This window comes from Patagioenas fasciata, chromosome 12 (genome assembly GCF_037038585.1).
Source record: "Patagioenas fasciata isolate bPatFas1 chromosome 12, bPatFas1.hap1, whole genome shotgun sequence".
In the NCBI taxonomy this organism is placed as follows: Eukaryota; Metazoa; Chordata; class Aves; order Columbiformes; family Columbidae; genus Patagioenas; species Patagioenas fasciata.
The window spans coordinates 24,277,774-24,304,435 of NC_092531.1; the positions used below are offsets into that span (position 1 = coordinate 24,277,774).

Sequence of the window (26,662 nt, forward strand, 5' to 3'; positions counted from 1 at the left end):
TCTGTTTTTTGTATTTGGTAACAGAGAAGTCTCTCTCCCTGTGGTTCTGAGTGGAATTCCTTACCTCCATCATCGAACAGCCACCAAATGTCAATTGTACCTTTTCCTTGCTTCTTTTTAAATTGAGTGCTGGCTTCTAGCAGCTTCTGATTGAATTCTCCCACATGCATTGACTGTATTGTGTTAATGGTGCTCTCTGTAATGAGAGAGAAAAAACGTGGAAGGATTTCTGACAAGTGAGGCAATGAGTAGCTTTAGGGAGCCAAGCGGAGAGAAAGCTTTGGGAAAATGAACTGTTTCTGACATAATTTTTATACTTTAAATCTGAAAAAAATTACAGCACAGCTGCGGTGGACTTTTAATATACCAATACACACAGGAACCAAAGCTTGTGCAATGCTTTGTCACTAGATTATAACACCTTGAAAAGGGTTATCAGATTATTTGTTCCCTGGATCTTTTTAGTTAACCTAAAATTCACTGGGGCCTCAAAAAGCAATTGTGAAATATGTGACAGGTTTTAGAAGTAAATGGCATCATTTTGCATCATTTACAAGCTCAACTGTCTGCTGTAAAATGCGGAGCTCCCTGAAATGCACAGTAATGGGGGACAAAGAGCTGCCAGGGTACAGCGGCGGCACAGGTGAGGCTAAGAATGGAAGGCAGAAAACATAGGCACACGTGGCAGCTTCCCTGGGCTTGAGAAGGTGGTTGTTAATTGAAAATAAACTTTGATTCTTGCTGTTTGCTTGGCTGGCTGTAAAAGGTACAGTCTTGCCTAGGTACGAACAATATCTTCTCTCATTCCATCTTTTGAAGCCTGTGGCTTTATTACTGCTTCTCTTTCAATGATTTCAAAGAGACTGTGTCAGAGCGGTGTTTTAAATGGAGCGGACAGGCATCTTTAGAGGTTTTACTCTGATCTGCCGGGTTCTGAAAATGCTTTGTTTGGTTTTCTGTATTTCTGTATTGTGGACAGGATAGTTCTAAAGCAGTTATTGGCTTTCCTCTACAGTTCTAGCATCTATGCTGGAAGGTGCAACAGCTCTGGGGAGGATGAATGTCTAAGCAAAACGGAGAGGCAGGGATATTTATTAACATCATCTGTCTCATATATAGAGCCAAAGTGGGTAATATGTATTTCCTTTATGCCTTTCTGAACTAAATCGAAAAGGGTAGTTGAAACAGAGGTGCACATTCGTGTGGTATTTGTTATAAAAATATGGTCTACTGAAGCTTGCAAAATGAACTTGAGGTCTGCCAAGTAAAGAGTAACGACATTTTATGTTTTCAGTCTGTAGATCTTCTCGGTACCCGTGGGAGCCGCGTGCACAGCCAGATGTAATAGTCTCGGCAGGTGAAAATCCTGAAAATACTTGTCTGCCTACCAGTGTGGCTTCAGGTGGGTCATTATCATTACAGCCTAGCAATTGTGAAAGGAGACCTCTAATTCTGCTTGCATTTCTGTATCATTTGACTATATCCTGAAATGTAATTTTGGTTTCATCACCAATACATTGAAGTTATGTGTTTGTTAGTTATCTGACAGCATGATGTGTATGTACTTTGAGTATTTTTACCACCTTCATTTGTGCAGTTTTATGAAATTATGCTTGGAGTACACAGCAGTAGGGTTATTTTTACCTGGTTTTCAGCTGCGTGCTGGATTTGTGTGTGTATGTTGAGTAAAGCAAGGTTGCTTGTTACCTGAGTATTGTGCATATGTTCTTGTTTTCTTTAAGGAGAGAAAGGTCTCTGTTTAATAACTGAAAATACCCTATGAAAAAACAAACCAAACCAAAATAACCCACCCCAACATATTCTGTATTCCTCAAACTTTTAATAACCGTGCACTATTTTTGACGAATAGAAATCAGCATAAGGTGAGCTGAGAAACTCATGAGGGAAAACCAGTTGGTTGTGTTGTAGGAAGCAGCGTGTCCCACCAGCAGAGGACACTCGCTCTATTCTGCATTGCAAGGTTGTGGCCACCAGGGCAGGTTTGCACAGGGCAGGGCCTGTCCAGGAGTGTGGCGCAGGAGTTTTGGCCAGTTGGTGACAATGTGGTGCATTGAAGAGTTGAGAAGAAGCTATCGGTTTGGAACTTACCCTTTTTTGTTTCATGTTTCGAGATATTGAGCGTGCCGACTTTTCTGAAGAACCCACAGATGCCGCTTTTTCCTTCCTCGAAATCATTTTCTTTAATGGTAGCTTCCAGTGCCAATCTCTCCTGCTCCAGCTTCTCTAATTCCTCTGTATATTGGGAAAAGTAAGGGAACTGGTAGCACATCACTTTCTGGTTTAATTTAAATCACTTACTGAAATAGTGGCAGTGATAAAATTGCTGTTGTGGTACTTTGTACACAATGGAAAGCTGCTGGGCAGAAAAACCTCGTTTAGAATGTGTTTTCCTTGCAAGCCAACAGGGAGGAGAAAGCTGAATTCGCCTCTGGAAGCCCAACCTTAGGGCGCTCACGCCTATGGCAGTGGTGTGTGGTGAAGTGGCAGGTTTAGTCTTCCAGTTCAAATTCAGTAGTATAGTTACATGAAATACTATTTATTGAGTTATGGTTGTGGGTTTGTTTGGCTGATTTCTTTCCCCAAGAATTTGAAAACACATTAGGAAAGCTGTTTTCCTAAAGTAAGAAAGCTGATGTATGTAGTTCTAGCCCTTGGGTCCCTATTCTAAGAACAAGGTCACATGGCTTTGGACTTTCTCAGAAATATGTAAGGATCCTGAATAAGTGATCATTTCTATGTGGCAATATTTCTAATGTTTTAATTTTTTCAGTATTTGCTGCCAAGATGTAAGCTTTAGCTTACCGTTCTGTAAATTCAGCAATAGAAAAGAACAATTTTGTCTTAGCAATATTGCACTTGCTGAGAAAAAGGTATCACTTGTTATTGTGGAATATGTTACGGTGAGACACTAATTAATATGATAGAGGCATTTGCCTCCAGAAAGCTTTTTTCATAAGGAAAACTTCTATTTGAGTAATACCTAGACTAACAGTGAGGTAAATTCATTTAAGATAACGTGTTTAATAAAACCCCAAGCCCTCACTAGCTGGACATTATTACGTCTGTTGGCACTCTCAGTTGCCAACAGAAAATAATAAACTTTCTTTCAGTTTAGAAAGAAAGCCACGTACTTCTGATTATTAGACATGATGATAGCCACTAACTTAGTGGTTACCCAAAATGAACATTTCAGTTTCTCTATCAAACAGAACTCTGTAGCAAGTATAATAGAATACAATGATGTCTTTTTTTCCACTACATAGACTTTGTATCTGCTTCAAAACTATCTGTATATTTGAGGGGTTTCATTTTTTTCACCTTGTGTTCCTTATTCTTTCTGATTGCCGTGTCTCAACACCTGGAGAACGCGCGCTAGTTTGTAAGAATGCAAAGTTTGTAATTTCACTGTAATGACTGTGTCTTCTGAGCAGTTTCTGACTTAGAGCAAGCAAAGACAGGCAGATGTCTTTGTGCTCTCAACAGGGAAGAGGGAGAAAAAAAGAAGCATAATTAATTTGGAATTTTTTCTTAACTCTCCATAATTTTGCCCGGTAGCTCTCCATACACATCAAGCTGCCAGAGTCTGCTGCGTGAGTATTCATCTACTCTTGTTTCTTCAATGAATCTCTGGTGCCTTTTAATTCTGAGAGGCAATTTGCTTTTGGGGGTTGCCTCCTCCTAGAAGCCATCCTCGTAAACGGGGAGTTAATTTTGGTTTTAATTAGCTAAGGTACTTCTTTCCTTTCTGGGTGTTCTCCCCAGCAGCCAGAAGAAGCTGGAGGCAGATTTACAGCAGGCGGCAGCAAAGAGTCACCAGCCTTCTCATGCCTGCCTGTTCCTTCTCTGTAGGTTTTATCTAATTCATTTATAACACAAAACATTTACCTGCTGGGGAAGATAAGGATGTTAAAGTCATGTCCAGGTTTAGGCTGTACCTGTCTGCTCAAGTGGACAAACTTACAAGAAGTGAGAAAATTACCATATTGAAAACCTAGAGAATTGTGCTGGTGGGGTTTTATTTGGAGTCATTCCCTCCCCAGGGTACCAGAGGAACCAGTAAGACCTCTGTGTCCTGAGGAAGAAAAGGAACAATGAAGGCCACCATTGCATGTGGCTCTTGGAAGCCCATCATGTTGGTGCAGCTGCCTGCACACCCTGTCTCTCTCTACCTTTTCCACCCAGATGGCATGTCTCCCCAACCTTGTGGGGTGGTGGGAAGTTTTCCCTTTTCCCCTGAGATATGCACCACTAACCTAAGGAACAATGAACAAAAAATAGAACCAGTGTTTCCTATGGGTTCCAGGTTTTTGGATGGGTGGGAACTTTGTGTGCCCAGGTGTTACACAGAGGTGGCACCAGAACTGCAGCTTCCTAGTTCCTGCCAGTCCCAGAAACCTCAGGTATGCTGAGGGAGGAAGATGTGCCAGGAGCTGAAGGAAACATGCCACAGAGCGACTGCTTGCTGTGGCACTACGTGATTTTACTGCTTTAGTCTGTGCCTGTGCTGGAAGTGCTTTGGGGGTTGAGTTCTCTGGTGTGCAGAGCCCCTTCATGTGGGAGGCTTGGCCTCCTTCTCCCACTGCCAGGGCTTCGGCAAGGATTTCGGGCACAACTGACACTGCAGAAGCCAGGAGAAACTGTAGAAGTTACAGGTATAGGAACTATTCTAGAAACAAGATAGCGACTCTAAGACTATTGCTTGTATTTCTTCTTGTGCTGAGCATGTAACCAACATAGACATTGAGGTATTGAGTCACCACATACCTTGAACCTGGAGGGCCTGAGATATATCAAATCCTTGGCTAATTCTGACAATAATCATGCCGAGCTCAAAATCAAAGGCATCACTGAAAAGAAAGAAAGAAAAAGAAGAATAAATTTCCTTTCACATCATACATGTCAAAGAGGAAAGCTACTCTGAGCAGATCAGGAAGTGTTAGTGCTCACAGGGCGGTGTTACAGCTGTGTACTGGGCTGCTCTGGGTAAAACTGCAGATTAAATAAAGTACTATCAACTTTCTTCCCTCTTTTTAAGAAAGGGTATTATTTGGCATGGGAACAGATGGGCTATTCCTGAAATGGGTCTTTCTGACAACACTTTTGAGTAACTAGGTTCCCACTACGTAATATTTTTCTCCCTTCTCTGAGGAAATAACAAATATGTGGTGGGTTTTGTTGTTCTTTAGCTTGCTTCAGCTTTACAGGTGGATTTTGAGCAGGAATCTATGAGAAACCTGATTCTAAAGGATTGTTTCCTAGCTGAATCCCAACCCACAGAGCTGCTGAGCCTTAGGCACACACGAGATTTGAAGCAAAGCTCTTCCTCTGTCTCCCAGGCTTACAAGAAGAATTCCATGATGTTCTCTTATTCCCTAAGTATGTGCATTAGAGATGTTTTTCTCAGAGCTCCTGCCCACTAAAAATGGAAAATACAGTTCTGCAAAAGCACTGCTGACAGCGGTGCGCCTTCTTTACGTAGCATTGTCAAGCCATATCAGCTCTCATGGTACCAGCTGTTTGCTAAGCAGATCTTGCTAATTGTGTGAAGCCAGGAACCTTTATAATGGCCAAAACTTCAGTTAGAGAGCTAGCACATGCAAACCCAGATTTGTAGGTGTTTTCTTGCGTTGTTCCTACAGGTCAAATTCTGTGCGGAAATGCCATGTTAATCTAGTGTTAAGAGGAGAAAAAAGGAGATGCTGAACTGTGACTTACTGTATAACACCCACATAGTTTTCAACCTGTGTGGCAGTGGCATTTCTCCAGTCCTTCTTAAATCCGATCACCAAGGTATTCGGCTTCATTCTACCCAAGCCTGAGGCCTAGCAATATTAAAACACTGCTTGAGAAGGTACACACGCATGCTTTTACCGTAAATGAAAAGTAATGGCAAAAGATAACTGAAGTAATGTTCTGGAGACACTTACAACTAGATTGCATTTCATAAATGTCCTTCATGCTCATACCCATGCAGAAAGCAGAAAGATTAGCTCTAAATCATTGCAACTATAAATGATTTTAGATGACAGAAATGTAGTTTTGCTAAATTAGCATTCATTTGCATTTCTTCTGACATGCTCTCATTAAAATGGTTCAATAACTTGGAATCAAGAGAGTTCAAGCACTGTTTGCATGCTCATTTTAACATAATAGCATAAAGCTTTTATCAGATTTGGAATACTTAATAGATGAACTGGGTCTGAAGTCTCTTAAAACACCTCAGATATGCAGAGAAGGCATATCCTCGTAAGAATAATGTTTTGCCTTGAACTTAGAAACTGTTGCTGTTCTGTTTGCCATGTTCTTTCCAAAAGATTATCCAAAATTAGCTGAGCATGCTTTATAGATAAAATTACAGTTTATAAACAGGAAGAAGACATAGTTTGTCAAGATATTAGATTGCCTGAAAAAAATGAGCCTGGATGCTGAAACCCAAGCAAGTAAGGGTTGTCAGGTATAGATCCAGCTAACTTGAGTTTATAGAAATCTAGATATTCAGTGTATTAGGAACCTTCAGGAGAAGACCCATAAATACACCAGCTTGTCAAGTTGTTACGCCTGCCAATTTTTACTGCTCGCAAAAAGAAAATAGATAAAACCCCTTGCAACCTTGGTGGGGTTGCAATATTTACATTGAAATGAGTAATTGGTTGACAAAGCAATGCAGATGTCCTTAGATGACAGTGGTGGTGACATGGTTATCCTTCTGTTTGCTGGGAAGGAGCTGTTTGCGGTCCAGCAGTTGACTTTGGCAATAGTGTTCAAGTAGTAATGGAAAGGAGGAGATCATCAGGCTGTAACAGTTCTCAAACACATCAGAAGCATCTCCTACTGAGACAATGCATAAACCCAAGATGAAGCGTCCTTGTGAGACTTTGACAGAGCAAAGGGATCTTTATTAATAACATTTCATCTTGCTCAATTGCACTGTCCATTCAGCGAGCATACAAAGAGCCCTGGTAGGCTACCAGCGGGTGACTGCTACCCAGGAGTATTTGAGTTGATTCCCTACTGTCTCAGTGTGCACTGATGTCTTTTCAGCAGTGTATTTTGTGCAAAGGATGTGAATTTTCTCTCAATTTTGCCTCAGTACCTGTATGTTTAAATATTCATATATGTGAGAGAGAGGGAGTTGAGAAATATGAAAACAGTGCCTCTGTGCCTTCATTAAGCCCATTTTAAATGGACTGTTGAAAATGATCTGCTGTGTTCTTAGAGCGATGGAAAAATATTGCAGACTTTTATTTAAATGGATTTCTCTCCGTTTGCAGAAAATGTGTATTACACATTTTCAGTTTTCAATGAATGCAAAAATATTCTCAGATATTCAATGTTCTGTGTAATACCAAATGATAGACTTGATGTGTATCAAGTGTTGGCTGCACAGACATTCATATTTCCCTGTAGCTGCCTCTCTCTTTTTTATAGTCGTGTCTTGTTCATTTAAAGAAGTATCAGTCTGCCTAGTCTCATCATTCTGTAGCCAAGGACTGGATCTCTTTATGAAATAACCTGTAATACAAATACACGTACCCCCAGAATGCCCTTTCTGTTTATAACGTTATCCATATATACATAGGAGTTCTTAACAAGTAAACAGCAATGCTTTACATAAAAGGCTGCTTTGATCTAACACTCTCCTATGTGTTCTGTAAACAAAAAGCTTACTTGAAGGAGACTTTTGACTCCATCTCTGAAGCTGTCAGCTGCCACTGCTGCATAAAAGGCTTTTCTTTTGTTCTTTGTGAGCCAGGCCTGCTTTTTTGCCATGCCACTGTTCATCTCCTTAACACACAGCTTGCGTGGTCCCTGCATGATACAATAAAATATTGTTAGGAAGGCTTTGTATTATACATCACACAGTGATATTGAAGGAGTTACCTGGTCTGCTGTGGGAGCACAGAGACACACTCAGAAAAAATACGTTTCCAAAAAGGGTCCACAGAGATTCAGCCCTTTGCAAAGAACTGTGCTGCTAACGTAATTCACATGCTGCTCAAGAGGGCTCAGGCTGTTAACGCTACTTAAATATAGTGATTCTGACAGAAAGAAGGACTACTCCAGATTGTAACATCTTAGAGAAATGTCCTAGGTATGATGAAGCGTCTCGGAGTGAATAAAGCCCCTCCCTGACTTGATGATGTAAACAAGTCTCAGCAGATCTAAATATACATGGCTAAGCTCCTATCTACTAATAGTAAGGAGAGGAGAAACATCTTACCCTTCTTCCCAATCTGAGTACCTGAAGATAGTTCCACAAATGGCTTGCATGGTATGTGTCTGTGCGCCAAAGGGACAGTCCCACCCTTCTATCAGTTGATAGCCTGCCTGTGTCCTTCTTTCCTTTCCTTCCTGTCAGTGTTAGTTTGTGCAATTGCACAAGGAGTCCAGTGAATTTACTTACCAAAGTATTTTTGCATAAAGTCAGGGAGTAAAAGCAGAATAGCCCATTTGACTAGAAACTCAAACTGTTCAAAACAGTTACAGCTACAGCGGCTACAACCTCAAAGACAAATAGCTTTTAAATATTCTTTATGTTCAGTTGCCATATTTATTTTAAGTTTCTTGCTGCCCTTTGGGGAACAGGGATGGAAGATCTCCCTGGTATGGTGTCTTAACATTTATTCAGAGCTAGCAGCTAGCGGCTTTTGAGGCAAAGTATGATGGGCGTTACATTGATGGCTGAGTAGTCTTGCTGTATTTGTTATGATATATATTGCAGGCTGCTCTTCAACATAGTCCCTAGGGGTTTTATCATCCGTTTTTTACCACAATTTCACAAATCGCAAAGGTTATGTCACATTTACGTTGCCAACCAAATTAAGTTCAGCTTACGTTGCTGAAGAAATAATAATTAAAAAAGAAAGTGAAAATTGTTACACTAGCAAAATAGACTTGGTGTTTTGCATAGAAAGGAATGAAATAGCGTTAACGTGAGAGAAACATGCCTAATAATTCAGAAAACTTGCTGAAACTCAAATTTAGGAAGCCGCATAGTCTAAGGATCTAGTTGGGATTGAATCTACACTTAGTGAATGCAGTGGGAAAGCTACAGGTAATTACAGTAGAGAGGAATTAGGACCATTCACGCTTTATAGATTCATTTCCTTTGGGAAGAATCGCACGTAGATCTTCTGTACTCCCCTTCTGCAATCTGGCAGCATCAAATGAATTATTCCTGCCCTCCTGTAGAGGAATACATTATCTTGCCTGGACTGACTCTATTTCTTAGATTCTGCAGCCCCATTTGCTGCCATGAGCTGCTTTTTTCCTCTCAAAATTAAAAGGTCATTGTAATATTTAAAATACGTTTTTATCCCCTACACTACAAACCCATCTATTTTTTTCTGTCCTAATGAGAGACTAGATCATCATCCTTTAAGATACATCGTTTCCTGTGTATTTATAACTAGAATTATACTTTGCTTCTTTCTAGATCTCAGAAGAGCATGTTTATCCTCAAAATTAGCATTGTTACGGTTTTGGAGAAACCACTGCAAAGAGGGTGGGATCACTTGCCAAGCCAAACACTGCAAATCAGTGAGAAAGCTGAAAACAGAGCCTTGGTAACTTTACTCTTCTACTATAATCCTTCAAGGTCTGGGTTTTGTGTTTATTTTGTTGTTGATGGTTTGGGGTGTTTTTTAAGCCTTGCTGCGTCCATTTAAAAAAATACCTTTTGTTGTAATGCTTTATATTTTCAAACAATTTCTTGGTCCATCTACGATGAACTCTGAAATGCATCTCAATGAGGCGTTCACCAGCAGGCTCTGCATCAGCCGATAGCTTTCTTGTCAAGACTGATGGCAAAATTCACTCTGGGTGCGAATCTCTTTCATGGTCTGCACAGGCGCCCGTCAGCGCCAACGGGAACATTGTGTGCCGAGTGAGAGAGGAATGTGTAATGGAGACCTGCAGCATCCGCTGGTGCTGATTTTCAGCTTTATATGAGTTGACCTTACCGTGTACACTTCACAACAGATGCACAGCCCGTTGTTCTTTGTGAAAGTGTGTGTGATGTCTAGCAGAGCAGGCCTGATCATAGGAGCTCCTGTTAATGCTATGCACTGGGGTCTGTTGGGAGGAAAAAAAGAGATTGTATTTAATTGGGTGATGTGCTTACTCAGACGAAGCCGTTCTGCTATTCAGTGGAAATCTTACCTGAAGTTTTTCACATGGTCTTCCACTGTAGTCAAAGCCAGCGCGCTGTCTAAGGCATTAACATAGTAAAGAGCCTGTGTAGAAGATCCCCAGTTTACTTCTGCATATAATAAAGATAAAGAATGCGTATTAAACGATGGGCTTTTCCCTGCGTTCTATTGCAAAGGTCAGCGATCATGTTATCTATGAGCCAAAGCAGGGTGTATTCTCCCGTGCTTCACAGATACAGACCTGCCGTTCTTTGTCCTTCATAGAACAGGTCTTGCTTGTGTGATGCAAAATCAAGCATGCAAATTAGTTGTCCCATTCTTTATAGAAAAACTGTAGGGAATGGCCTTCCTCTGCTTAAAAGCTTTTTTCTTACCTGTTCTATTAACTTTGTATCCTTCTGGCATGTATAAAACGGACAGCCCTGTGTCACGTATTTGGTGCGCAATTGCAGGAAGTTCAAATTAAACCATTGAGAAGCAGCATTGCTAGATCCAATTAGCCCTATTCTACTATATAGGTCAAAAATCATTCTCCAAAACCGATTTTGTCATATACATATTTTCTTATTATTGTGCAGCTGTTTGAATGGAGACAAATAAGAAACAGCTTTCCGCACTTTGAGATCTACATGAATACAAATCAAGTCCTGTTACGGCAAGAAACAAAGCTGATACTTTGTGCAGCCATGTGGAGGTTTGTGTAGAGGTCCTTTTATCTAAGGAATATCAGTCTTTTCTGAACCCTTCGGTTGCTGGTGGTGAACAAAAGTCACTCTGTTAGACTGCAGGAGATAGACAGATTTTATATAGTGTTTTCAGTGAATTTAAGCAAGCTTTAAGCTGCTAGGACACGGGTGATATACCAGGAAAGGGTAACAATCCTCAAATGCTTTTGAGAAGTGTCTTGTGCCAGGTGCATTCTCCTACAGCTGATGATGCTTCCAGGAAGAGAACCACGGACCATCCCAGTGGGTGTGAGAGCACAGACAGGGAGGACACACATCAGTGCAGCAATATACACAGGAAAGAATAATGCAGGCTTAGAGCAGGTGTTGCTATCCCAAACTGGCTGCAATGGGAGCACATCTTCTGCTGGGAAACTTGCCTCTTTTATTTGTGTATTTTTCCTACTACAGAAGTAATTTGGATGGTTAGCACTGAAATCTGGACCTGGGTGCGTTTTGTCTTGGATATAAATAACGAGACTGTGCAGTCTCATACTGGTGCTGTATTGTATTAGCGCGCAGATTTCTGAGGACAGCTGCTGTGATTTGTTGAGCTACTAAGCAGTTTTTCCAGCAGTGAAGTGCACCCATCTTTCTTGATTTACTGAGGAATTGTAGGGAGGTGATCAGTTCATAAGTAATTCAGCTCGCGCTTTTGTTGTGTAACGGGCAGCACGTTTACATTTTGGGTGAAGACCCCAGATGAGTCCGCTAAGAGCACAGCAACATTCAGGTGAGGTTTTGTGTGTGGATGGAAAGTTATGATGAGCGATACTCAAGTAAAAGCTCAAATGTAGTAAAGACTTAGTAGGAATAAACTGGTGTGATGGAATCATTACAGAAAGCCCTAAGCCGTACTTGGAGTGTTTGTTAAATGGGCAAAAATTCACCAGACTATCATCTTAATCTATATTATATACAGTGGGATTTAATGGGATCCTCCAATCTTCCCTCTAAAGAAAGGTATCAGAGAAAAAGTAATGTCAAATTCTGCAAGCAGAAATAATTCTTCTAAAATCCAGTCTGGCTGTATAATATGCACAAAATAATGGTGTTTTGTGGACTTACCTGGTTTCTTATACGTTACATAAATATATAGAAAGAGCTCAATGGCATAAGTGATGAGAGCTGCCCACCAGTTGATGACAAACATGACGCCGCAGCACAACAGGGCTCCAAAAAGTGACACCCACATGTTATAATATCTGAATGCAGGTCTCCAACCTGTTTAAAGAGAATTGATGAAATTGGAAGAGCATAAAATATAGCGATCAAATGGCGATCCATTGATTTTTGTGCGTATGTAGCCCTGTGCAATGTGTTTCAGGCTCTGTCGGAAGGGATGGAAGTGATAGGTGCAAATTCTTAGGCAGCAGAAACTCCCAGGTGTTGGTTGACTTAGATTTCTGTATGTATAGAGTATGGGGTCTTTACAGGCCTTTTACTACAAACCTTTTCCTTCTGCTTTGTCCAGCATGTCTTGGAGTCACCATTCTGTTTATATATATATATTTGCCAAATTAAAACTCAGTGGTTCAGAACTGAAAATAGATTTTCCTGTAAATCCAGGTAATTGGTTTCTGTGTCCTTTTGATGCCTATACATAGAACTTATTATTGGGAGCAAAACACTTGCTGAGAGGAGAGTTTATCCCGATACTGTATGTGCACCTGTCTTAAGCATCGAAATTGCCTGGCCTCACTGCAGAAAAATGAAATAATTTGCGATTGACTTTAAAAAGATATTATTGCTGCTGCTCTTCAGCTGCAGTGCTGAATCCATCCCCTGCTGGCAATTAAAATGAGGCAAACAGTGAGCTTCCATGGTTTGCAGGTCTCTGCCAGATGTTCTGTGGAGCAGGCTCTTTGGAGAGGTAAAAAACACGGGCGATACAAGGAGAGGCTGAGCAACCCTGTCTTGGCTCATCTCTGTAATGAGGGAATGGGAAGGTCTTGCTGTGCAGAAATTTCCTGTCCTGAAGCCTTGCAATTATTATGGTCTATCGCTGTGAATTGGCAGAAATTAACCGGAGGAAATGAGAAAACAAAATAGCGGCAGTTTTGTCTGAAATGTCGAGTAGTGGCAGAGTTGAGTCAGATTCACGCACGTGAAGTCTGGAGAGCAAGTTTTACTCAGCTCCAAGGCTGTGTAGAGCAGATCTGCGTTTGTTCAGCTGTGCAGGTAATTAGCAGAAGTGCTCATCTTTTCTGGCCTCTGAACAAACGGCACCATGCAGATCTATAGGAAGGAAGTTGATGTAGGCATTTCTGTCACTATGCAGTTTCGTCACACTGGAAATCAAAAATGTATTCCTCGCTCCTTGGATTGAATAATTGATTCCCAGCAGCAGGAAATTGTCTTTCCTCTGTGCCAAAGCCAGTGTTGCTCAGCTGACTGAGTTCAGTCCTGAAGGTGTCACCCCTTTGTTCATGGAGATGATAATTGTTCTGCTGTGGTGATGCACAAGCCTGAAAGCCAGTGTGTTCCTGTGCTGCACACATGTAGAGAGGGGTCCCAAGTTACCCTTGAGCAGGACCTCACTGCGCTTCACCCTACAGTTCTGCCCCAAGCCACTGCAGAGCTGTGCTGGTGCTGTTTGCCGGACCTGTTCTCGTTGTACGTGTTCCCTTTCAGGAAGCAGCACTTCTAGCACAGTCACTGTTCTTAGGAACTTGACTGTAAATTTCACTGTAGATGTGGAGAAGGGCACTATACCTTGTTGACTTTATGTGGCTAGAGTTGGCATAAGTATTTATCCACCCATGTTGTGTAATAGTGAGGGGAAAAAGACACCCCGAGGAGGAGATTTTCTGCTCCAGTGGGATCCACCAAAGTCTTTTTCATCCTTTACAACTGTAGGGAATGTGAAGGCTAGAGCCATTATTTTTATCTTTTGGAGATAAATAAAATGTCATCGTATTCAATGAGAGCAGTAAAACCTCAGGTCACATGGAATAGATATTTTACAGGTACTGCAGCTTACTCTGACATACAGTCAATAACTTGCAGAGATGGGGCTATGAAACCTCCATTTAAATCACTGGTGGGTGCAGACTCACCTGGAGATTTTGCGTATGAAGCGTGAAAGCAGGAGAAGTTAATCAAAGCATATGAAGCCAGGAAGAAATTGGAGATGATGGGAGCGATGGTATTCAGTTCAGCTGCAAGACACACACACACAAGTCAGACACAGGCACCAGTTTCCTAGATTGCTGAATAGCTTTTCCTGATGATGCATTAAATCTGGACACTGTCTAAATTTGTTGCCCAGGGAGAGCTTGGGTATTTTCCTGTGTTCTAGTCTAGGCCCACCTTGATGTCTCTTCATTCATATTAAGTAGTGCCTGCTGATGTTGATTTTAATAATACGTGCTATGCAAGATTATACTTGATACTCTGATTATATAGACTGGCTCTTAATGATGGAAATCTGATGTAAATTTCAAAATTTTAAATACATAATGAGAGAACATATGCGTTTTACAAAGGACTTATCATTAAAGTGTATTGTTTTGCTTTAAATGGTAACCTGAATTCTCTCTACTAAACTTCCCGTTTACTTAGTGTCACACAGTTTTAACTTCAAATCTTGGAAAAACTGATTTAACAATCCCTGCACCCCTAAATATGGTGGCTGGGGTTTTCTACCTGGGATTTGCTTTGGGGCTGACTGGGGGGAAGGCTTGGAGAGTAGGCTCCCTAATTATCTCAGAATTAGTTGTGTAATGAGATACCAACCGATCAAAATGAATGCCATGGCAATCACGAAAGTGAGAACATATCCCCTGATGGGCTCGTTGTTTTTTCCGTATCCTTTGGCAAAGAAGTGGAGCCCTTTGTAGATGTTGTCCTTGCAAAGAGCCTGGGAGACAAATCAGAACTTAATTCTGTTAAGCGGTGCTTTCTTGCATTGGAAGTTCATTTTCTACAAGTGACAGCTTGCTAGGCATTTGCTAAGCAAAAATTGTCTTAGTATTTCAAATACATCTACTGCTATGGCATGTAAACATTCAAATAAGGCGATAAGCCAATGTCCTACTATATTATTATATAGTGGGAAAGTGGAATCACAGGCATTTAATACTTATTTAGTGCTTGGTGTGAGTTGTGCGGGTTATCGTTCTGTCCCGTACCCTCGGTTGTGTTGTGTCCATGTTGCTGCTGCCCAGACCCTTTATGGATAGTTTAATTTTACCTGGAAAACTTTGGGTGCGCTGACAAGAGACGCCAGAGCTGATGACAGAGTAGCAGAAAAGATGCCGGCTGTGATGAGAGGACCGAAGCCAGACACCATGCTCATCACCTTTAGGAGAAAAAGGGAAGAAGAACCGTCAGGTTCGCATTTGGACACACTTTTTGATCACAGACCCATTTAAGCACCCTATTTCTACATGTCTTTGCTTTTCACAGTTCTAAATTCAATATACTACAAACCAACTGTGAAGTAGCGAAATACTATTATTCCTGTTTTAGTAAAGAGCAACAGAGTTATAGCTAAATTTTATACAAGTGTGCAGCTGTCTGCTCAGGCGGATGAGTACTCCGTGAGCTTTTCTCACCTCCTTTACTAACTGGTTGCTATAAGTAACAGTCTCTACTTGATGGGTAAATAGTCAGCTTGTAGCAAGAAGTGCAAATGAATACCGCAGGAAAAAGCACCGGAGTACAAAATGTGGTTAGAGGCACTTTGGTTTGGCTTCTTGTTGTTGGTGGGGGAGCAGGAGGGAGGGTTTGTTTTGGGGTTTTGGTTTGGTTTGTTTTTTGGGGGGATGGCGTGGGTGTTTGTTTCTGTTTGATTTTTTTGTGTGGGGGTGCTTCTTTGTAATTTTAATTATTTAATATGGGTTAAAAAGAGAGAAAATGCCTGATTGTGCTGGCCTAACAGACAGCAGTGATGGTCAACGTCAGGGCTCCCGCAGCCTCCCAGAGGGGCTGCGCTGGCCTCTGCCACCACTGAAGCAAAATGAAGCGGACAGATGTGATTGCCAGATGCTTTTTAGTGCGGAGGAAGTTCTGCAGGAAAGAAACCAGTTAATTCCGGAGATTTGTCAGATGAAGACACTTTTTAAACGGCTTTTGTCTGGCAAAGATAAATGCAAGGAGTGAAACTCTGTTTATGGCTGTGGGGAAGTCACTGATTTTAAGGGTTGCTCTGGGTCCGGGCAGCTGAGCTCAGGTAGGAGTGCAGATGGCAAATGATCAAGAAAAGGAGGGAGAAAGAGTCTGTGACAGGGACAGCTTATCCCTTTTAAGGTGGTTATCCAGCCCTGACATTTAGCAGAGCCAGCTGGGAAAAAAGCAAGTGACTTTAAAAGCTACAAATGGCCATTGAAAGGCGAGTGCAGGTGGGTGGCGAGCTCCTCTGCAGGCCCTGGAGCACTGGGGCCGAACAGACAGCGTCAGGCTGCACAAGAACTGCTCGACTTTGATGCTTTGCCTAAGCTTTATTTTGAAGAATAAAAATGGCAGACAGTCTCTGGCCTAGGAGAAAGACCCCATTGCTTCTCACTTAATACTACACTTGACTATTTATGGATACTTTTCTTTTAAGAAATCAGAACTCCGTTTTTTCTTTTTGTACTGTGGCACAAACCTTCAACAGTGACCACAGCACCCCTGAAGTAAAATCACATCTGTGCGTAAAGAGCAATGAGATGACTTCTTCATCTGACAGAAGTTCCTGAGGTCTCTGTTAAGTCTAGGGTTTGAGTTTGAAGATGTTACAGCACATACTGCTGCATGGGACTTGTTGAAAGAGGAGATGAAGACCTTACTGGAGTGCTGGGAAGGTTAGCGATGGGCGGTATTAAGGCAACGTGGAATACAGGGGACCCTTCCTTTTGATTATTCCTATAGCTTTTTACTTTTTTAGATAAAAGTGAATTTACTGTTGCAGTTAGTTGTCAGCAAATAATGGTTTTGCATGTTTGTGCTTATGTATTTGTATATTGCTTAGGATTATACATATTATCTCATTAAAACCTGAAAATTATTCATCAGCCCATAATCACATGGCTGACTTGCACATCTGGAAAAGTCATAGCCTAGGCTGCAGGCAGATGATCCATTGCAGCTCATTCCAGGTACAACTGTATCATTGATGTTCCCAGTAGCATCTCGTACAACACAGGAGGCTGTGGAAACAATGATATATGATTATTTTCCTTCGTTGTGACACTGGAAGAATGTTCTTGCCACACTTTGACTCTTCATCTGCACACATTTGGTTCAACTGCCGCCTTAGTCTCATCCCAAAGAGCAACATTTCATGTTGGGCAGAGATTGCTTCCCCATATTGTGGCTTAGTTTCTCGTGTTGTCTATAAGCAAACATTTACTTCTGTTACTTCTAAAATAATCAGCCAGTTGACTAATGAGGACTAGCATATTTCTGAGAGTAGAGAAGCAGGCAGAGATCAACAATAAATGAACTCACTTAGAAGTGTGTTGTTTGCCTGTGACTACTTTTATAAGTGCCAGTGTCCAAAGCAAACAGGTCAGTGAGGGTCGCGGGTCTAGGCACACGCTTTTTGTTGTTTAACAAGGGCACGCAATTGCTTTAGAGACCCAGATCCTCAGCTGTTCAAATTGTCATAGCCTGACTGATACCAGTATAGTGAGACAAAGTTTAAACAGGAGAAATTACCTACATTTGGTTTGGTTTTATTAATATTTATGCTGTGTTCTCTTCACCGCCAGAAGGGGGAGGAAACAGATGGAATTAACTGAGAGTGCTGATCTCAACTTCTTTAGTGGCCAAAATGTAAGTTTATATGGTATCTTCAAATATGTAAAAAATGTTGTTATTGGGAGTCCCAAAGCAACCATTATCTATTTAGCAACGCAATATGCAAACAGACAGGAAAAAAAGTATTGTACTGAAAAGCAGACAGCTCTGAGGCTGAAATACAGCTATTGCTTGTGAGAAGACAACCATGTATTAGCACAGATTTATAACAGAAAGTGAAGAACTACTGCTTCTACTTTAATTGCAGGGGAAATTTAGATCCAGATAATGAAATAGCCTGAGCTGCAGCTCGAATTGAGTATTCTGCTTTTGCATAAAGTACAAGAACCACAGAAGTCAAGAAGATGTGAGATTCATCTTGCAGCAAAGGGAGTACCCACAGGGCTCCCATGCAGTATTGAGGTATTTGCTCATAAGGAAGAGTGTCACTTACAACACTCTTTCTTACAGTAGTATTAAAATAGAAAAAGAAAAGTCTTTTCTGGAACAGAGATTTATTGTACCCTTGTAATGAGAATTTAATTGCATATTTCACCAGCACAGTTCATGGCTTCAATACAGGTCGTCTTCTTACTCTTGTGTCCCTTTTGTTACCTCACATTCCAATATTGTAGAGCACCTAGTCAGGCAGTGCATCTTCTTTAAGACAGGCAATTGATTTCTGTCTTTGACACGTAACGTACAAAACGTGTGTGTTACCCTGTTACTCATGAGTGCTCAGTAAAACCAGGGAGAGCAAGTAGAAGCCATATGAAATTTCAGTGTGAATGAGGAACATGCTAGTGGTCTTTGTCACTGAATTAAATGCAAAAGTAACCGTACAAGTTGTACAAAAATCCAGCTAATTGCTGCTTTCCCTCCTACTGTTTTTACATATAGTAAAATCAAAACAACTCTCTCTGTCTACATAGTAAATCCACAGGATGAAAAATCAGTGAGGTTAATCATTCATTTGCATGCCAGGCTTTCAAATGTTTTAACTGTGTACATTAAGACACGAAGCAAAGGTTCTGTACTTACCTGCACATATTGCAACGCCAATGTAAGCCACGGTTGTAATCAGAATGGCCAGCATTGTTCCTTTGGGTATTGCGCCTTGTGGATCCTTGAAACAAAGCAGTGACCCAAAAAACACTGTGAGTTTGTGCGCTGCACCCTGATAGCGTTTGCGTGCCAGGGAGTCCTGCCACACTGTGCTTATGAAGATACCTCGAGGGGACGGATTTTTATCATTGAGACCTGCGCCAACCTTTCCTGTCCCAGCGTGTAGGTGGTGAAGTGGTCCTGAGGGGCAGGGCTCCTACCCTGGACACAGGGAAGGGTGTTCTGCATGAGCAGAGGGCACGTTTATAGCAGCAGGAGAAGCCCGAGCTCTGCCTTTCCAGGAGCTCTAAACTCTCTTTACATGGCAATGGGCTTTATTTTAATGGTTAATGATAGAACGGGTAAACAGTCACTAACCATCAAACTCCTGTGGATGATGAGACAGGCCCATTTTTGGTTAATCAGTAAGATAGATGCAGATAGTCACCCTGTACAGAGCACAGTACTTCTGTGACTGGCCACCAGGAATTGTTAGCTGTGTCTTCATAACAGAACTACTTCCTTTCATTGTTTTGACTTTTGATTTAATTAATTTAATCAGGCTGAATTATAGTGTTTACAGACTGCAATATCAGCTTTGATCATGCAACTGGAAGTAAGGGTCCAACGATCTGCATTATCTATTGTAATTTTAAAGGGAATTTTAATACTAGCCCACCTTACAATTGAGTATGTTAGTTGATGCTAGGAACCCCGCTTAATGAATCGTCTTAAGTTGGTTTAGCGAGTTTGGTTTTGTGGGTTTTTTTAAAGTCAAATATGTATGGAATACCTTTTAACTCACAGACTTTTGTACTTTTATATCTATGCTTGTTGCATGGGAAAAAACCCACGAATTTGGAGTCTCATGAAACACAGATGAATGATTTAATTGCGTTAATAATTATCATAAATTTTAAACAAGGGAAGGATTTATCGAGCTGAAAAATAATTGCAAAGTCACTCCAGCAGCATAAGAGCTTTTGCCCTGAGATCATGGTAACTTTAATTGATGCAGTTGTGATGTGCGTGTCTTAGGTCGCTGCTTTTGTGGAGTCTCATGCTGCAATCTTCAACACTGTAAACAATTTTAGGATTAAAGCTTCTTACAGCTTTACAACAGAAACGTGTATGTAGGTGTTTGCAACAAGTTCCAAGGAAAGTTTGACTGGTCAATTTTACACTTTTTTTAAATACTTCTTAGCTTGTCTTTTTAGGTTTCTGGAGAGGCTGCTTAATTTAATTAGAACTGTCTAATGCATCTAAACATCTCAGTGGGGAATCTGCAGCCTGGAGGACTTGGTTATAGAAATCCACTTATTGCCAGACTGGAACAACCGCAGAGAGCCAACGGGAGAACCGCTTCCCTTGGTCTGCTCAGGCTCTCTCAAACAGCTTCTGAAAGGAGTGCTGCTGCTTTGGGAGCTTGCCATCTATAGAGAGCACCATATATGGCGAAAGCATTATTTTTGTTTGATGAAAGGATGGAGATTGTGTGAGGCTGATTCAGTCTCAGTGGACGGAAGTACAATGATTTTTGGTTTTTTAATTAAAAATGGAATCTCATAGATGCTATTAGTGGCTCGGTTTCTACATATTGCTCTCCGTGCTTGGCTTCAAAAGCAGAAAACAAAGGAGATGAGGCATGCAAGTCGGTGTGAGGAAGGGAAGCAGAACTCTCTGTCAGGGTTGGTGGGATCTATGAACTCGTGACTACTGTGCCAATACAGGAATAACAGACCTTTGGTTGATTCCTTAGGGTGTAACAGACAGTGTGTCTATATGATCAAGCCAAATAACTTGTATTGCGTTGCTCCACACTTACTAGAGATGTTTTACTAAAGGCTTTGCTGAGCTTTGAATTACTTCAGTCTTTGCATTAAAGACACCATGCAAAGCCATCAGAACTAAAGGGCACTCTAAATTCCTATCTCTAATTATGTTTCGATACTGGACATATCATCTTGTACAACTGCTATAGTGCAAGAGGAGAGCAGGGACCTGACAGAATGGGCACAGCAAGACAGTTGGGCACCTTTGGACCTCCCTTCCCTTTCTCTTCAGACTCCACTCTTTTGTCACAGCTGCAAACCTGCAGCTTTTCCTTCGAGGAGCAGTAATGACATGGGACTGGGACACAGTCACTTTCATTAAATGCTCTGTTGGCTCTGCCCTTGCTATGACCCTGGATAGAAAAAACCAGTCTGCACTGATTCTTGTGAGTACAAAAATGAGCTTTACAGGTGTGCTTTTTGGGATGAGTTTGTAAAAGAAGAGTGTCAAGAGATACACATGTAATTTATGTCTCGTGCTGCTAATGGACCATTAATGATATAGTGCTACAGGTTATTGAAACATGCTGTTAAATGATATAGCAACCCAAGTAATTTATGCAAATAGCCATAATGCATTATGAGGGAAAATGTGAACTGATGTTGCTAAATAATAAAGTAGGTACTTAAAAATGAGAGTTTCGCTTCGCAAAATAGACATGATTTGAAATTAAATACAATGTTGATTCATAATTTGTTTTCTTGTTCTTTTGTCAGTCTGCAGATAGTCGTATGAAGTTAATGAAATACATACTTTCAGATCTCCTGAGATATTGGCTCCTGCAAGAATGCCAGTGGCAGCTGGGAAAAAAATGGCAAACACCGAGAAAAATCCTTCTCCGCTTCTGAAATTCGGTCCAAAGTTTTCTGCAAATATTGATGCTGCAAATATAGATGAGAATGAAACACACCGCCAGGATTTGATTCCAAAGTCACTTAATGAAGGAGGTGAATAAGCTAGTCTTTCACTTCTGGACGATTGGGTTTGAATCTGTCTCATGTCATAAGCAAAGTGAGTTTGATTTCCTTAGTCTGGTCCCCAGTAGGATGTGCGTGTCTGCATCTCAGAGCTACGCATCCATATTGAAGTGACAGGAGTGTCACTACAGCACTTGCACTTAGCTCTGTGGAAAAGTTGGTCTGTGCTGTGCTGATATAGAAAAGACTCGAGCTGCAGCTAACGGTGCTGTCAGCTTCCGCAGCACAGAGACAGGCTCAAAATTAAAGATGAAATAAATTCCCTTGGTTTGCAAGCTTACTTAAACTCAGGCAGAAGCTCCTGATCTTGTGGCCTTTTCCAGTGGCATCCTTAACTCAGTATGAAGCCAAAAGGAATGCAAAATTACTATTTTATGATAGGTAGCGAGGTTACTTGCCTTGGTAATTAAAAAAGCCTCTTGCCTTCTTCTCGTTGTTGGTAGGAATGACTGTCCCAATAAAGAAGTTTGCAATGGCAACAAGGAGAACAACTAGAAGAATAACTTGAGCCTATTAAAAGAAAGAAAAATATTTTCCTGATTTTAATTTGCATCGACTGTGGAGATGGCTGTATAGTAAGTTATCTGTATGCGTTCCCTATGACAGATTATTGATTTCTGTAGTTTTCGAAAATACCAGGAATCAAGATAGCTGAATCAGCCAATGACAACTGCAGACGGTTTTTACTAAGGGGATTATGATATATATAGTTATCATTTAATTTTATGGTAGTTTCTTTACAAGAAAAGGCAAAACAAAACAGCGTATGCATTAATATCAAGTGTAAGACATTTTTATATTGTTATAAAATTGGTTTAGTTGCAGTGGGGTGTCACTTGGAGGGCTCTAATATCTAATTGTTTTTCTGATCTCTTTTATAAGTAGTTCTAGTCTCCATCAGAGCAGAATGTAAAAATAAGGGTGCTGTTCTAGACCACATTTCGATCCTGTATTCCACCCTCTGAAGTACTTCCATTTGAATTTCCGTTTCGAACTTTTTTCACGAGCGAAGGAATAGCAGAAATCATTAGAGATTAAGAATGGATAGCAAACAGAGCTCTTCTGCTGAGTAGGGCTTGAGAGAGTACAGTGATGAAACTATATATTGTTTTTACTACTGTTTATTCTGTCAAGCTACATCAAAACTAAGAGCAAAAAGGGCACTTACCCAAGGCTCTAAATGATGGCCTGAATGATGAAAATCAATAGAATCAAGCTGTCTGCAGAACACAAACTTCCTCTTCCCTTTTAAATTTATGTTCAGGGAAAAGCATGGAGTAATTGGGCTTTAATGGAGTGTAATGATTAAGCTGCTATTGCTTTTAGAAAGATTAAGCCTAAACTGAAACTGTTGTAGAGCATTCCTCACACACAAATGCTGTAGGGTAACCTAATATGCTGCTTGCTTTTATGTTCTTTTAGAGGTTTACCTTTGCTTCCCATTCCATGCCAGCAACAGAGATGCCGAGAAGACATATAACAGTTATGGTGCCTATTATTCTGATGTCATTGGACTCATCGACCATCAGGGTATCGCTCTCCTGAAAGCAGTAAGAAATGTTATCAGAACCAGCCACAACTGGTGGGGCTGGGTAACAAGGTAAAATAGAAAGCAGCGAGCTGTCAAAGTTTCGGGGATTTGTGAGACCATGTGTTTGTATTTCATGTTCCAGCTGGATCTTTGTAGTTGTGGTTATTTGGCTGTCTAATTAGATGTCTTTTCCTTTTCTTATTTTGAGATTCTTGTTGAGAAATGTATGAAATATATTTGTTAAGTAGAAATAATGGTGAGGCCCCCTATGGCATGTTTAGACTGACCAGCTTCTTCCCTGCTAAAGGTGCCCCTCAAACCTCAGCTAAGAACTATCACCACTTAAACAAATAGAACACATAAACCAAATAAACCTTACACCAATCAACCAACCAACCAAAGCAAAACAACAAACAAACAAAAAACCCACGCCCATTCAATAATAGATATGAAACATCTACGTTTACCTTAAGAAGTTCTACAACTGTTTCGGCAAATCCAACTACATACATAGCAACCGCCACTGCATTCGCAAAAGCAAAGATAAGTCCTATAGATCCACCAAACTCTGGGCCCAGACTTCTTGAGATAAGATAGTACGCTCCACCTGCAGACAGAAATGTTTGTTATTTCAGCACAACTAATGCTCAGTTTTTGCTATTTTTCTCTCATAAATAATACAACAGGAATCTCTACTTTTAGCCTAACAAACATAATGGATATTTGCCCTATATTTAGAGTACACTCATAAAGAAAGGAATGTGCTTTGTACTGATTCTGCCTTCAGACTTTTCTGTATGTCTTTCTCTTGCAGAAATCTTTTTAGTGCGTGTTAACATGCACAACTGGACCTTCACATAATTTTTTCATGTTACATAATATAGAAACACAGCAGAAAGAACCTCGTTCCAGACAGGTTCTGACTTACCTGGATCCATCCCAATGTTAGCGTGAAATATCATAGTCTGTAGTACATTGTTAAAGCTCCTGCACAGCGATGCAGTGAATCTTTAATCCTTTTGGCATATTACCATAAATGGAGCATATTACTTTGACAGTTAATTAATTCACTTCATCTTACTGGCGCTTAATATTTATTGTCAGGAAGTGTTTATATACATTTTAATTTACTCTTGATCCTTTGAGAGAGATCACTCCGAATACATTTGTTTATTATTGCTCTGCTTATAACACAGTTATCTTGATTCCATTCTTTTGATAATCCAAATCTACACATTTTTGTATTTGTCATGAGATCATATTCACTTACCTCCTCTTACTACTCCATTAGTGCAAATGGCAGACATGGAGATACCTGTTAATGTTGTTACTACTACACTCAGACCAATAACTATGATTCCAAGACCTGAAAGATCCAAAAAAGAAAGTATATTCAAGTGTATTCAAATACCTGTTCTGATTAAATGACGTAGTAGGAACTCCCCATTTTCAGCAGAGGTTAGAGCAGGCCGGTTATAACTTTAAGGCTCTGAAACGCACTAGAACTTTGTTTCATAAAATACCTGACATGCACTTTTCCAGCGAAATTATTTACTCATCTTTCAAGGAGTGGCTGAAATGTAAGGAGTTTTATAAAGAAGGTATTAAATTGAAGACATCCACTGATCTCTATCAGCCTTTAAAAATGAGAGGAGGAGGTGCCTCGTGCTTAGTTTGTCCAACGATGTCCAACCTGGAATGTTCTCAATAAGAAAGACCTGCTGAAAGGTAACAGAAGATCTCCATGAAAAGCCAGAAGCCGTCCCTCACTCGGTGTTAGGCAGGATCATCTGCAACGTACTTCACAAACTGAACTGAAATCTGGGATTTATTAAACTGGCAACTCAAATGTGCCATAAATTGTGATTAGAGGTGGCTAGAATCATTACCTTCCAGTTCCTTTCAAGGTACCACTTGGTTTATCGTCCTGCTGGTTTGCCTCATGTGAAAATACTACATAAAGGCCTTTTTGGGATTGAAAGCTTTAGTAACCCTAAGATTTTTACCTCCACGGACAAACCCATTAGTTGCTATTGCAGAAGTTGACAACCCAGTAATTGAGGTTACCATCGTGGCGAGAAGAATTATGATTACTCCAAGACCTGTCAGTAATGAGAAGATAAAATATTTTACTCATGTTCCGTGATTCCTACAAATCATTCTCTCTTTAAATTGAATTTTCAGGCCAGAATCAGAGCAATAAACCGAAAAGACGGTTTGTTGACCACTTGCAGTTTGCAGCACGTTTCCAAGGAGTCCATGTCATAGGAGTAATTTATTCCCATCAGTCTTCAGACAGTGATTCTTCCTGCTGGGGGTACCCTAGCCAGAAGCTCTCATGATTTTTCAAAGGCTGGAGGAAATGAGCAAAGAACTGTCCCTGGCCATGAATGCTTGTATCTGCCTTTAATAAACATCCCGGCTATTTAAGTGAAGAAATCAACAAATTAACCAGGGCGTCTTGTAAAAGTGCTACTGTCTTCCATCAGTTAATTAATATTGAATTGGAGAAAGACTGTTGGTACAGTTTCACAGTGCACCAGGACAAAGAGTCCATCAGGTAGAGACAAGACCTGAGTGCGAACCCTGGTTGTCCTTACTTGCCAAGCTGCCACGTGCTGCGCTTCCCCACTCCCTCCTCATCTCCTGCTTTCCCTGCAAAAAGTAGTTTTACTCTAACACACGACAAACATTTGAAAATGGAAGCTGCTTATCAGATGCCATTTGCTTTAATAGGCGATCTGTAATGTGTAATTTTAGAAAGCTTGGAATCTTGTTGTTGTTGTTGTGATATTTATTGACCAGGGCTCATCCAAATTGAAACCTGGATCCTACAGCCGACATCCAGCTACGAGTGCTGCAAACATACTGATTTATCTGCTGTATTTCTACCTTCTGGCTTCCAGATCAGATTCCTGACTTCAGTTCATACTGGATGGTTATAGACATCCAATCCCTGAATAAATGTTCTTTGCTGCTCACATTATAGCCATGTTATCGCAATCCTTTAAGACAGAGCAATGTAATGTGTGAGATATAAATGATACATAACAGAGTGGATAACATAGGATATTTAAAGTGATTTGAGCCTCTAATAAATCACATTTTTCCTGTTGATTTTTGAACTCTTACTGTATAACTAATGCACCTATTTTGTCTGTAGGTCTATATAAAAAAAATCAAAACAGTCATTCCTTTTGGTCAGGTACTGTTACACAGAAGGGTATTTTTTAAACCATGCAAATATTGTGCATGAGAAGTGGCTGAATATGACTTTTAATCAGCTATTAACTCTTAAATTGGATAAGATAGACACGTTATTCTTGAAATAGTTTTCAAATTATTTGGTAAGTGCATGTGCATCCTAAGGAGTAATTTTCCAGGATTTTCTATTGCATTTCACAATCCATGTTGTTAATATGTATATGATAAATAGAGTCAGATATTTATACAATGAGTAATACCTGCTTGGGAAGGCTTCCATGTTAATTAAAAAAACCCCACCATAAACATTTAAGAAGAAAAGTGTATAAAATAAAGTGACTCAACCAAAATATCACTGCAATATAATGTTATGTAATATTTGATGGCAGG

At 40.5% G+C, this 26,662-nt stretch overlaps 1 protein-coding gene and 1 long non-coding RNA gene across 4 annotated transcripts in view; one reads left to right on the plus strand and one right to left on the minus strand.

The window, feature by feature from the left end:
• LOC139828968 (uncharacterized) overlaps nucleotides 1–21,375 on the plus strand; it is a 29,808-nt gene extending 8,433 nt beyond the window's left edge. Inside the window, exons 3-4 of the long non-coding RNA XR_011741136.1 lie at nucleotides 1,295–1,402; nucleotides 21,277–21,375. This is a non-coding gene — a long non-coding RNA (uncharacterized lncRNA). The remainder of the gene's footprint in view (nucleotides 1–1,294; nucleotides 1,403–21,276) is intronic.
• SLC12A1 (solute carrier family 12 member 1) overlaps nucleotides 1–26,662 on the minus strand; it is a 47,982-nt gene that overhangs the window by 8,433 nt on the left and 12,887 nt on the right. The window contains exons 5-22 of one of the 3 annotated variants that reach the window (XM_065847206.2): nucleotides 24,339–24,434; nucleotides 23,536–23,675; nucleotides 22,968–23,078; nucleotides 21,936–22,047; nucleotides 21,314–21,441; nucleotides 18,665–18,749; nucleotides 16,880–17,031; nucleotides 15,093–15,200; nucleotides 14,636–14,759; nucleotides 13,957–14,058; nucleotides 11,966–12,121; nucleotides 10,183–10,282; nucleotides 9,984–10,095; nucleotides 7,690–7,830; nucleotides 5,737–5,843; nucleotides 4,786–4,868; nucleotides 2,110–2,253; nucleotides 65–196 (exon numbers count right to left, since the gene is read on the minus strand). In XM_065847206.2, coding sequence (XP_065703278.1) covers nucleotides 65–196; nucleotides 2,110–2,253; nucleotides 4,786–4,868; nucleotides 5,737–5,843; nucleotides 7,690–7,830; nucleotides 9,984–10,095; nucleotides 10,183–10,282; nucleotides 11,966–12,121; nucleotides 13,957–14,058; nucleotides 14,636–14,759; nucleotides 15,093–15,200; nucleotides 16,880–17,031; nucleotides 18,665–18,749; nucleotides 21,314–21,441; nucleotides 21,936–22,047; nucleotides 22,968–23,078; nucleotides 23,536–23,675; nucleotides 24,339–24,434 — 2,133 coding nt within the window. Of the gene's footprint in view, nucleotides 1–64; nucleotides 197–2,109; nucleotides 2,254–4,785; nucleotides 4,869–5,736; nucleotides 5,844–7,689; nucleotides 7,831–9,983; nucleotides 10,096–10,182; nucleotides 10,283–11,965; nucleotides 12,122–13,956; nucleotides 14,059–14,635; nucleotides 14,760–15,092; nucleotides 15,201–16,879; nucleotides 17,032–18,664; nucleotides 18,750–21,313; nucleotides 21,442–21,935; nucleotides 22,048–22,967; nucleotides 23,079–23,535; nucleotides 23,676–24,338; nucleotides 24,435–25,074; nucleotides 25,171–26,662 lie in introns of all 3 variants that reach the window. The other 2 variants (XM_065847207.2, XM_071814098.1) reach the window with 2 other exon arrangements.